The 12278-nt window shown below is 37.3% G+C and overlaps 1 protein-coding gene across 7 annotated transcripts in view; it reads left to right on the forward strand.

Annotated features, from left to right (window-relative positions):
• Positions 1 to 12278, forward strand: part of TCF12 (transcription factor 12) — a 392641-nt gene that overhangs the window by 297077 nt on the left and 83286 nt on the right. For all 7 annotated transcript variants that reach the window (XM_025295665.3, XM_025295667.3, XM_025295663.3 and 4 more), the window contains one exon: positions 10803 to 10938. In XM_025295665.3, coding sequence (XP_025151450.1) covers positions 10803 to 10938 — 136 coding nt within the window. The remainder of the gene's footprint in view (positions 1 to 10802; positions 10939 to 12278) is intronic.

The following is a 12278-nucleotide window of genomic DNA, read 5'->3' on the forward strand; positions in this document are numbered from 1 at the left end:
GGCAGGATGCATTTGATGGATGACTGTCATTATCCTATCAAACCTGCACAACACTTTAAGTATCGAAAATGATAATTAAATTTTCAAGAGACCATGTTGAGTTTATAAGATTTGGGACTTGTAAAAGAATGAGCATAACAGTTGGCTAGTGGTGACCAGTGTGTTTTTATTGACCCAGGAAAGAAATAGAGGCATCTCAGGTTTTCTTTTACTTTGTTTCCTTGTACACCCCTCCTGCTCCCTCCCCAATTAATATATTGTCCAAAATGTTGGTAATGACTTGGAACTATTCAGGTTGCACAAAGCATTTAATGAAATCTTGTCTTAGACAAAACACTGGAGAGGATCATAATTAATGTCTCATTTTCTGCCAGTTGCTATTGATTACTCATTCAAGATCCCTTTGTTCTCAGAATGATAACAACTGTAGTTTGCATTGCTATCTAATGAGATTCTCAGGATAGAATTCTTTAACAACTTACTGATAATTGCTAACATATCCCTGGAATTTCAATGTAAATGAATTTGCATCATAATACAATTATTTTGCAAATGTCGGTGTTGTCCAAATTTGAGTTTTATTACAGCCCTTCCTTAAATCATTTGTAGAAAGTTAACAGAAGACTGATATATTATTAAAGCCCAGCATTTATATTTTGCTGAGTTCCTCTTCACTCTCTGAGATTTTGATTTGGTTATGACATGAGGTGAGATGCCACTTTGTCACTCTTGAGTTGTCCTGTCTCTGAAACTTCAAATGGACTCAACAGCTGAAATGTACTGTGATGTTTCTAAATTAAAGAACAATTGCAAATATAACAATACTGTACTAATTTTGCTTTTAAAACAGTTTTGTTTCTTTATTTCTGAGTAACAAAAGAAGCACATAGTATAGTCTAAAAAAATCATCTGAGGGAATTCCCTGAAGATCCAGTGGTTAGAACTCTTTGCTTTCACTGCCGAGTACACAGGCTCAATCCCTGGTCGGGAACTAAGATCCTGCAAGCCACACAGCACAGCCCCCCCAAAAAAAAATTCATCTGGGACATTTCAACAATGTATATATTCTGTTTTATCATGATTTTTGTTTTATATCTTTCTGTGTCTTTAACATGTCCCCTCTCAAAAGGGCGAATTTGGGAACAGCTGCTTGCTTTTAATACATAATATATTAAAACTGCATACTATTTCAGGGGTGTAATATAGGCATGAAATTAAGGAGTACTGTAGAATGAACAAAGAGCAAAGGTTCCAACAGTCCATATTAAGTATTTAAATTTTTTGACATATGTAACTATAACATTAGATACTCCCATCTTACTTTTCTAGAAAGCAAATTATTGTTAAGTTCGTGCTTCAAATTTTTAATCATAAAATGAGGCTTATTTAATCTGATTGTGAATAGATGTGAAAATATATGTAGTACAGCATTTGGACTAAGCCATTTAATGGTAAAAAGTAGTTTTGAGGAAGGAAGTCTGTTTATCAAGATTTCAGATTCTTCCCTCTTAAGAGTAAAGAGTATCCAAATTATTACAGTGTGATTTTGAATCCTCCTGGCTACTTATCAGTACCATTTTTATATATTATGTTTTCCTGTGGTCCTATTAAATTACATTCACAGTATGTTCCAATGTAATTATGAAGAAGTTGCATTAGTAAATGATGCTGGCCTTGCCCACTACTTTATACCTCTTCTTTACATTTTTGGTCAGTATCAACATGAAGTGTGTTGTTGTTGTTAGTCAGTCAGTCATGTCCACCTCTTTGCAACCCCATGGACTGTAGTAGCTGACCAGGCTCCTCTGTCCATGGAATTCTCCAGGTAAGAATACTGGAGTGGGTAGCCATTGTCTTTTCCAGGGAATCTTCCCTACCCAGGGATCCAACCCAGGTCTCCTACACTGCAGGCGGACTTCCTGTCTGATCACTATGAAGAACACTAAATAGTCTTTTCAGTTCACATTTTAGAGTCCCCCGAGTTTCTCATGCACATGAAGAGGAAGAGGGAACTTAAAAAGTACTGCACAGGCTATTAAAGTTCCATGTAAAGAAATGGGAATTTTTATTTAGGCTAAAAGTATGTCATATGTAATTTAAAATGAAACTTACTGTAGGTTTTTATGATAATAATCTATGCTATCTTAGTGTTTTAGGAATAACCCTTTATTAATTATTCCTTGGTAATTAGATTGATTTTTCACAGATGGAGTTTCTAGATGACTATGAAAAAGGTTCTTTTTCTTGAAGCATGTGTTAAGAAATTTAGTGCAATGCTGTTTCAGAATACTAATTCTGCCTTGCATAAGACAGCAGAATAAAGCTGCTTTGTCTGGTTCTATATCCTCTGGGATACTTGGGTATTCTTTTTGCCTGAGATACCTTCAGGACAAGATCAATAATGCTTCTCATTTGTTATAGGCAGGCAGAAAAATCAATAGTATGAGCTGATATGTAATTTTATTTTAGGAAAAAATTCAATAGATTATTATGTGCACTTTAGCTTTACCAAAATGTTTAAGAATCAAATAAAGGAAAAAAATATATGATTTAGTTAGTGTATCAAGTCCTTGTAGAGAAAACTTTGTCTTAAACTTCTTTTGTGTTTCTTACAGTAATAAACATTTCATTTTAGTTGGCAGGATGAAATATCATCTTGTATTCGTAAGAAGAAACAATTTCTCCTTCCTTTACTTTGCCTAATCATTTCGATCATGGTACAGATAAAACAGGGGAACTGATTATTTCTGTGATTAGGACAACTGGGTGAAGGACAGCAGGGTGAAGAACAACTTCTGTGGCTTTCTTGAAATTAACTGGAGAAAAAGAAGATAGGGTATTTCCCAACCACATCTTCAGATTTGTCTAAGAGGAAGGAGAAAAGTATATCATCGGTAAAATTGGTAACAAGTAAACTTTTTTCCCTAAAAAAAACTTGTTCTTTTTCTTCCTCTATTTCATGCATATGTACAAAAATCTACAGTATGTATTTTATAGGTGACTCAACTTTAGGATTGTAATTCACAAATTCATTTATACGTCACTTAACATTTTTTCAAGTTACCTTTAAAAATGGTAATTGGACTCCTAGACTGCTACAGAAATTTTGTTGTACTGAGGAAAGAGCCTCTTCAACAGAAATAGATTTAAATTGGGTCCCACTGCTTGCTATCTGTATAATATCTCTATGCATGCAAAGAGTTGACTCATTGGGAAAGACTTTGATGCTGGGAGGGATTGGGGGCAGGAAGAGAAGGGGACGACAGAGGATGAGATGGCTGGATGGCATTCACTGACTCGATGGACGTGAGTGAGTCTGAGTGAACTCCGGGAGTCGGTGATGGACAGGGAGGCCTGGCTTGCTGCGATTCATGGGGTCGCGAAGAGTCGGACACGACTGAGCGACTGGACTGAACTGAACTGAATGCTTAATACGGTTCCAGTAAATATTATCTGCTGCTGCTGCTAAATCACTTCAGTCGTGTCCAACTCTGTGCGACCCCACAGACGGCAGCCCATCAGGCTCCTCTGTCCCTGGGATTCTCCAGGCAAGAACACTGGAGTGGGTTGCCATTTCCTTCTCCAATGCATGAAAGTGGAAAGTGAAAGTGAAGTCGCTCAGTCATGCCCGACTCTTAGCGACCCCATGGACTGCAGCCTACCAGGCTCCTCCGTCCATGGGATTTTCCAGGCAAGAGTACTGGACTGGGGTGCCAGTGCCTTTCATTTAACATTTCACCATATTAGTGCACATGCATTGCTTTTCTTTCACTCGATATATGCCTATATTTGTTGGTCTATAAGCTGTATATGGGTTTGTGCACATAAACATACATACTTCTGCTGAATCATTCTGAGAATAAGTTGGCATTTCTCTGCTTATTAATCTAGGTTGATACAGTTTAAATCTTTCCTCTTTAGTCACTTTGCTCTTTGGATTTAGCCTCTAATTGTCAGCCCTTTCTCTAAGGGCTTGTTTATTCTCTCTTCTATTTCCAACATCCTATCTTACCTTCACCATTGAGAGTTAAAACTCAGCCATCTTGGATTCAGGGCAGCTGAGGTCTCCTTACTTTGTACCCAGGAAACAATAAAAAATGCCCTTCATCTTATTTTCATTCTTTTATGATACTTAGAATGTGGTAACCTATGGGGAAAGAAAAATGAAATTAAGTTTTTATTTTTCACAAGGGGCTACAACCATGCCACTTACTTTTACTTAAGCCTTGCTTACTTCTCCAGTAACCCTCTGAACTAGTTAGTAATATAACCATATATAGAAAACAAAGCAGATGCATTAATGTTAGATAATTTGCCTAGGATCTTATAGTGAGGATTTGAACTCAGGTACCTAACTTCAAAGCTCATGCTGCCTCCAGGACATCCGAGCATTTACAGACATTTACTTTTAGGAATATAAGAAATACATTTCCTGTTCACCTTTTAGATTAAGTTATGCCTCTTTTAGTCTTTGTTATGACTGTTACTGGAATTCTTGGAAGAAACAACTCACTAGCTACATTTCATTCACCTGTAAGTACCTATTGTTATCTTACAACTTAAGCACACAGACTTCTTTACCATACTCCAAACACAGTCCTTGGTTTCTCCATCAATACATTGCATAAGGGGTCTATTATTATTTTCTGAGAAAGGCTACATAGTAAATAATTTAGACTTTACAGACTCTGTTGCAACTACTCAGCTCTTCCATTGTAGCACAAAAACACCATAACAAATACATAAACAAATGAGTGAGACTGTGTCCCAATAAAAGTATTTTCCAACAGGTCCTATTTGACCTGTAGGCCATGGTTTGTTGACCATGGTATTAATCATCATCATCTTATATGCCCATTAGAATTTATATGCCAGGGAAATGTTGAAAGGAACATTGTTAAGTGACATATGAATACCCATCTCCTCTCATGTATTTACTTGTTTATGTGAATGCAGCGACCAGTTTCATATGTACCTTCTGCATTAGAAAACACAGATGAAGCAATAAATATATCAGGCACCTTAAAACATTGTATCATGAAAGTCAGTTTTGTAGTGAACAGAGAACATCCTATTAAAAGACTAGTGATTTCTTAAAAGAAAAATTTCAAGGTACATGACCCCTGCCCTAAAACATGTGGTAATAATATGTTCCATCTACCATATTCTAGCCATATTCTGATTGCTATTTGAGGAATGTTGAATGTGCCTAGCACAGGCAAAAAAACAGAAACACAAAACAGATGTGACAATGGAAATTTTAGTATAATACATGCGGGAGACTTGATGATTCCTGGGTCACACTATTCTCACACAATAACGTAATCAGGAGATCCATTTCTAATGGTTTGTTATAGAAATAGAAAGGATGCATGTGTTATTTATATTTATTGTTTCCTCATTTTTATCATTTCTCCTAGTTATCTTAAGGGGAACTATTTCTCCTTTATGCCTGTTAGTCAACACCTTTCTTTCCTTATCTGTTGAATCTTGTATCTGTTGAAATTTGTGTGATTAATTCTAAGTAATTACATTGATATTATGCAGTTTTTTCATATATACATCATATTATCTGTTGTTTGAAACTCTCCTTTCCTCACTTTTTCTCTTGTAAAAGAAGATATCAACTCCATTCAAAGAATCACTTATCTTTCAAGAAGTCTGAGAAAGTTGTCTTCTTAACTATAAACATTTCTGAAAAGATGCAGTGATCTCTGGCTCATTTAGTACACTGATTACTTCATGTGTACCCCAGCATTGTTGAATAGGCTTTTTTCTTTAAAACAAAACAAAACAAACTGAAAAAGAGAATATATAGCAAAACATGAGATGCCGTGATCAGAAGAAAGTTTATAGTTGTAAATGCCTACATTTAGAAAGATCTTAAACCAGTAATCTAACTTATACTGTAAGAACATAGAAAAAGAAAACCAAACCCAGGACTAGCAGGAGGAAGGAAGTAGTAAAGATTAGAGCAGAAATTTTTTAAAACAGAGAATAGGAAAACTATAGAACCAACAAAATCCGAAGTTGGTTCTCTGAAAAGATCAACAAAATTTACAGATCTTTAGCTAAATTGACTATGAAAAAAAGAAGAGTCTAATTACAAAAATCAGAAATGAAAATAGGGGTGTTACTACTAATCGTACAAAAATAAAAGGAATTATAAAAGAATACAGTGAACAATTTATGCTAAAAATTTGACACTCTAGATGAAATGGACAAATTCCTAGAAATATGTACACCAGGAAAACTGAAGAAATAGCAAAATCTGAATAGAATTAAAACAAGTAGTTTGGCAGTTTCTCTAAAAGTTAGACATAGATTTACTGTGTGACCCAGCAATTCATCTCTTAAGTGTCTCCCAAAAGAATTGAAAAGAGTTACTCAAATAAATACTTGCACACAAATGTTCATAGCAACTCTATTCACAATAGTCTGAAGCTGGATAAAGCCAGAATGTTCCATCAGTGGATAAATGCATAAACAAATTACAGTATATCTGTACAAAGGGATGAAGTTCTGATACATGCTACAACAAGATGAACTTCAAAAACGTTATACTGAGAGAAGCCAGACACAAAAGGTCACAAACTGCATTATTCCATTTATTTGAAATATTCAAAATAAGTCCAGAGAGACAGAAGCAAATTAGTTGTTTTCAGGAGCTCGAGCAAAAAAAAATGAATGGAAATGACTGTTGAATGGGTATGGAATTGCCTTTTGGGGTGATGAAGTGTTCTGAAACTAGATGGTGATGGTGGCACAATATTAAGAATGTACTAAATGTCATTAAAAGTAGGAAGTCAAGAAACACCTGGCGTAACAGGCAAATTTGGCCTTGGAATACAGAACGAAGCAGGGCAAAGACTAATAGAGTTTTGCCAAGAAAATGCACTGGTCATAGCAAACACCCTCTTCCAACAACACAAGAGAAGACTCAACACATGGACATCACCAGATGGTCAGCACCAAAATCAGATTGATTATGTTCTTTGCAGCCAAAGATGCAGAAGCTCTATACAGTCAACAAAAACAAGACCGAGAACTGACTGTGTCTCAGACCATGAACTCCTTATTGCCAAATTCAGACTTAAATTGAAGAAAGTAGGGAAAACCACTAGACCATTCAGGTATGACCTAAATCAAATCCCTTATGATTATACAGTGGATGTGAGAAATAGATTTAAGGGCCTAGATCTGATAGAGAGAGTGCCTGATGAACTATGGAATGAGGTTCGTGACATTGTACAGGAGACAGGGATCAAGACCATCCCCATGGAAAAGAAATGCAAAAAAGCAAAATGGCTGTCTGGGGAGGCCTTACAAATAGCTGTGAAAAGAAGAGGAGCGAAAAGCAAAGGAGAAAAGGAAAGATATAAACATCTGAATGCAGAGTTCCAAAGAATAGCAAGAAGAGATAAGAAAGCCTTCCTCAGTGATCAGTGCAAAGAAATAGGAAAACAACAGAATGGGAAAGACTAGAGATCTCTTCAAGAAAATTAGAGATACCAAGGGAACATTTCATGCAAAGATGGGCTCGATAAAGGACAGAAATGGTATGGACCTAACAGAAGCAGAAGATATTAAGAAGGGGTGGCAAGAATACACAGAAGAACTGTACAAAAAAGATCTTCACGACCCAGATAATCACGATGGTGTGATCACTGACCTAGAGCCAGACATCCTGGAATGTGAAGTCAAGTGGACCTTAGAAAGCATCATTACGAACAAAGCTAGTGGAAGTGATGGAATTCCAGTTGAGCTATTTCAGTCCTGAAAGATGATGCTGTGAAAGTACTGCACTCAATATGCCAGCAATTTGGAAAACTCAGCAGTGGCCACAGGACTGGAAAATGTCAGTTTTCATCCCAATCCCAAAGAAAGGCAATGCCAAAGAATGCTCAAACTACCGCACAATTGCAGTCATCTCACATGCTAGTAAAGTAATGCTCAAAATTCTCCAAGCCAGGCTTCAGCTATACATGAACTGTGAACTTCCATATGTTCAAGCTGGTTTTAGAAAAGGCAGAGGAACCAGAGATCAAATTACCAACATCCGCTGGATCATGGACAAAGCAAGAGAGTTCCAGAAAAACATCTATTTCTGCTTTATTGACTATGCCAAAGCATTTGACTGTATGGATCACAATAAACGGTGGAAAATTCTTCAAGAGATGGGAATACCAGACCACCTGACCTGCCTCTTGAGAAACCTGTATGCAGGTCAGGAAGCAACAGTTAGAACTGGACATGGACCAACAGACTGGTTCCAAATAGGAAAAGGAGTACGTCAAGGCTGTATATTGTCACCCTGCTTATTTAACTTATATGCAGAGTACATCATAAGAAACACCTGGCTGGAGGAAGCACAAGCTGGAATCAAGATTGCCAGGAGAAATATCAATAACCTCAGTTATGCAGATGACACCATCCTTATGGCAGAAAGTGAAGAGGAACTAAAAGCCTCTTGATGAAAGTGAAAGTGGAAAGTGAAAAAGTTGGCTTAAAGCTCAACATTCAGAAAACGAAGATCATGGCATCCGGTCCCATCACTTCATGGGAAATAGATGGGGAAACAGTTGAAACAGTGTCAGACTTTATTTTTGGGGGGCTCCAAAATCACCGCGGATGTGACTGCAGCCATGAAATTAAAAGACGCTTACTCCTTGGAAGGAAAGTTATGACCAACCTAGATAGCATATTGAAAAGCAGAAACATTACTTTGCCAACAAAGGTCTGTCTAGTCAAGGCTGTGGTTTTTCCTGTGGTTATGTATGGATGTGAGAGTTGGACTGTGAAGAAAGCTGAGCGCTGAAGAATTGATGATTTTGAGCTGTGGTGTTGGAGAAGACTCCTGAGAGTCTCTTGGACTGCAAGGAGATCCAACCAGTCCATTCTGAAGGAGATCAGCCCTGGGCTTGCTTTGGAAGGAATGATGCTAAAGCTGAAACTCCAGTACTTTGGCCACCTCATGCGAAGAGTTGACTTATTGGAAAAGACTCTGATGCTGGGAGGGATTGGGGGCAGGAGGAGAAGGGGACGACAGAGGATAAGATGGCTGGATGGCATCACTGACTCGATGGACGTGAGTCTGAGTGAACTCCGGGAGTTGGTGATGGACAGGGAGGCCTGGCGTGCTGTGATTCAGGGGGTCACAAAGAGTTGGACACGACTGAGCGACTGAACTGAACTGAAATGTCACTGGTTGGAAATATAATTATTAATTTTATGTTATATTAATTCCATCTCAGAGTTTTAATCTGAAACATAAATATTATTTAAGATTATTAAGTAGTGTGATAAACTGAAAATGAAAGTTTTTCTGGAGGCATGGACTGGACTACCATGACTAGTGTTATAAACTTCTACTGATTCTTTCTCACCAGAGCTGAGATTTATTTCTCCATGTCTTTATGATACTTCGTAGCCAGAATGACAGCCACCCAGAGTGTGGTGATAATTGTAAAGGTTATTAAATATGGGGTGGGAGAATACTAAATATGTTAGCGAAATCACAATTGTTTTCATTTGAGAACCTCACTTGCATCTAACACGCTTTCCAGTTGAGGTCTTCTTTTTCCCTCAGCTTTCAGAAAGCTTGAAAACAAATTCTGCTGCATTGACTTCATTTGCTTTATGATAGGGTCAGTTGATTAGCAGGTCAGGGCTGCTAAATCTCTGGATTTCGGTGCAGTACTCAATAGAATCTCATGATGTCTCTGCAGCATATGTTAGAGCTCTCTCCTCAGCCTTGTCATCCTGGACAGATGCTTATTATGGATCAAATATAGCAAGATGGATTTTATTAGAGATAAATGTTAAGTCTTGCACTTGGAACCAAAGAACACAAACTGAACAAGGAAACCATTGGAGGGATGTTACTTAATCGCAACTTATATAATAAAGAGTAACAGGGTGTGATCTCTCTTGACCTCTCAATATGAGCTACATAGCACAAATGTGTTTTAAAATGTAGTCTCAGAAACTCCTCTACATTAATAAGACTACATCTGGGGCATTGTTCTCCATTCGCTTTTCCAAGAGACTTTGACAAATGGAAAATAAATTTGGAGGTCTGTGTCAGGAATGGTGGGGAGGACATTCAAACTATGTCATGAGACACAGTTGATGAAAACGGGAATGGCTAGTCTTGAAAATATTGGTACTCTTTTAAACAATGAGAGCTCTCCATAAAGAAAAAAGAAATGGAAAAAAGAACAGAATTGACTCCCTTGTGTGCTCATGAAAGCATTCAAGCAAAGACTGGGTGGACATTTTTCAAAAATGATCTTGATGATTAGAGTGGAACTACAGGAGATTTCCCTGGTGGTCCCGTGATTAAGAATCCACCTTGCAGTGCAGAAGACAACAGGTTCAATCCCAGGTCGGGTAACTAAGATCCCGCATGCCACTGAGCAACTAAGTTCTTATGCCACAACTAGAGAATTTGTGTCCTACAATAAAAGATCCCACATGATGCAACCAAGACCCAACATAGCCAGATAAATAATAATTATTTTTTAAAAAGAGTGGAACTACATGCCAACTAAAATATTCTTTCAACTCTAAGATTGTATGAATCTACATAATTTCTAAAAAGCAAGCAACATGAGTACATGAGGATGGGCAAAAAGAGAAAACACAGGTTTAAACTAATAAAATTCAAACAAGTACTTAGATACTTCCTAAATTCAAAGCATTGTTCAAGTTACCATAAATAATTTGAAAGTGATGTATTTTTCAGATTTGGGTCCATAATCAATGAGAAGATAACTCGTTTCCTTGGCCTTGTTTTATAGTCTAGTCTCCTGAGACAAGATCTAGGGCTTGGAAGCCCAGCACAACTCTCTTCTTCAGGAAAACCTGGGACACCCTACTACTCATTTTCTGCCACAAGTTCCAGGAGAAGACCACTCCATGACTCTGCAGCACTTGGTAAGTGTATCACACAACAAATCCCATTTTAAAAATGTTTCTTCCCCACCATCACCCCCATTAGTTTATGCTTCTGGCTACACTTCTAATTAGAAGAAATTTGATTTCTTGGGTGTCATGATGATATTAGGGCTTATTTGCATAAAGCAGTATATACTTAATAAACAGTTTAATATTTTTATTTGGTCATCACCTTAAGAGGAACTGAATAGTGGAAAATTGAGCTTTAAAAATGGGACTGGTTTTCCCTCTTGTAATAAAAATGTCATGTACTAATATTAATACCTTATTCTTGACTACAATTGATATAATGCTGAACAGTCTGCAAAATGGTTTTATAATATACATTCTCATTTCATTCATATAGCAGTCCTACTAGTCAGTGGGCGTAATACAGGCTTTAACATAAAACTGAGGCTCAAAGGACAGCATATTCGTATACCTAGTAGGTGGTTTATGCAGACTTTCTGGCTCCAATTCCAATGTTCTTTGCATTCATTGCATCTATTGCTCAATTTTTAAAAATCGAAGTAAAATTAACATAAAATTATCTTTATTAAACTGTACAATTCAGTGACATTTAGTATATTCGCAATGCTGTACAACCATTTTCTCTATCTAGTTCCAAAACACTACCTCAAAAGGCAACTCAGTAACTATCAAGCATACACCTCTCATTTTCCTTACTTCTTTCCTTCATGTCTTGTGTGTAGCCTAACCAGGCCAGTCTGTTTTCATGTTGCTGCCTACAGCAAGCCTCAGGTATACTCAGACACCCTATCCAGTCAATGTTTAAATGTGAGAATTTTGGATTAGTCTTACAAAGAATCCTTTATATGAGAAAATTGAAACTGTAAAGCATGTTTATATTGAGGATAGGCCACCCTCTAAAATAAACCAAAAGAAAATAGGTCCTAGCTATTTATTCCTCAAATACTTGTTATGCTTCTAATTTGTTATATCTACCTCTGTCAAGGGCTTCTCCAGGTGGCAGTAGTGGTAAAGAATCTGTCTGCCAATGCAGGAGACATAAGAGATATGGGTTTGAATCCCTCTATCAGGAAGATCTTCTAGAGAAGAGCATGACAGCCCACTCTATTATTCTTCCCTAGAGAATCCCATGGACGAGGAGCCTGGCGGGCTACAATTCATAGTGTCGCAAAGAGTCAGACACAACTGGAGCGACTTAGCACACAGGCACCTCTGTCAAACCCAAAATTTGGTAAAATATTCCTAGCCTTTGAGTCTAGAATATGCTTAAAGGTATAAAAGGGCACAGTGATGGATTGTCATATTAGTCATAGAGATCTCTGGTTAGATGTGCCCACCTCTGCTTATAG

Source organism: Bubalus bubalis, chromosome 11 (assembly GCF_019923935.1).
Source record: "Bubalus bubalis isolate 160015118507 breed Murrah chromosome 11, NDDB_SH_1, whole genome shotgun sequence".
NCBI lineage: Eukaryota > Metazoa > Chordata > Mammalia > Artiodactyla > Bovidae > Bubalus > Bubalus bubalis.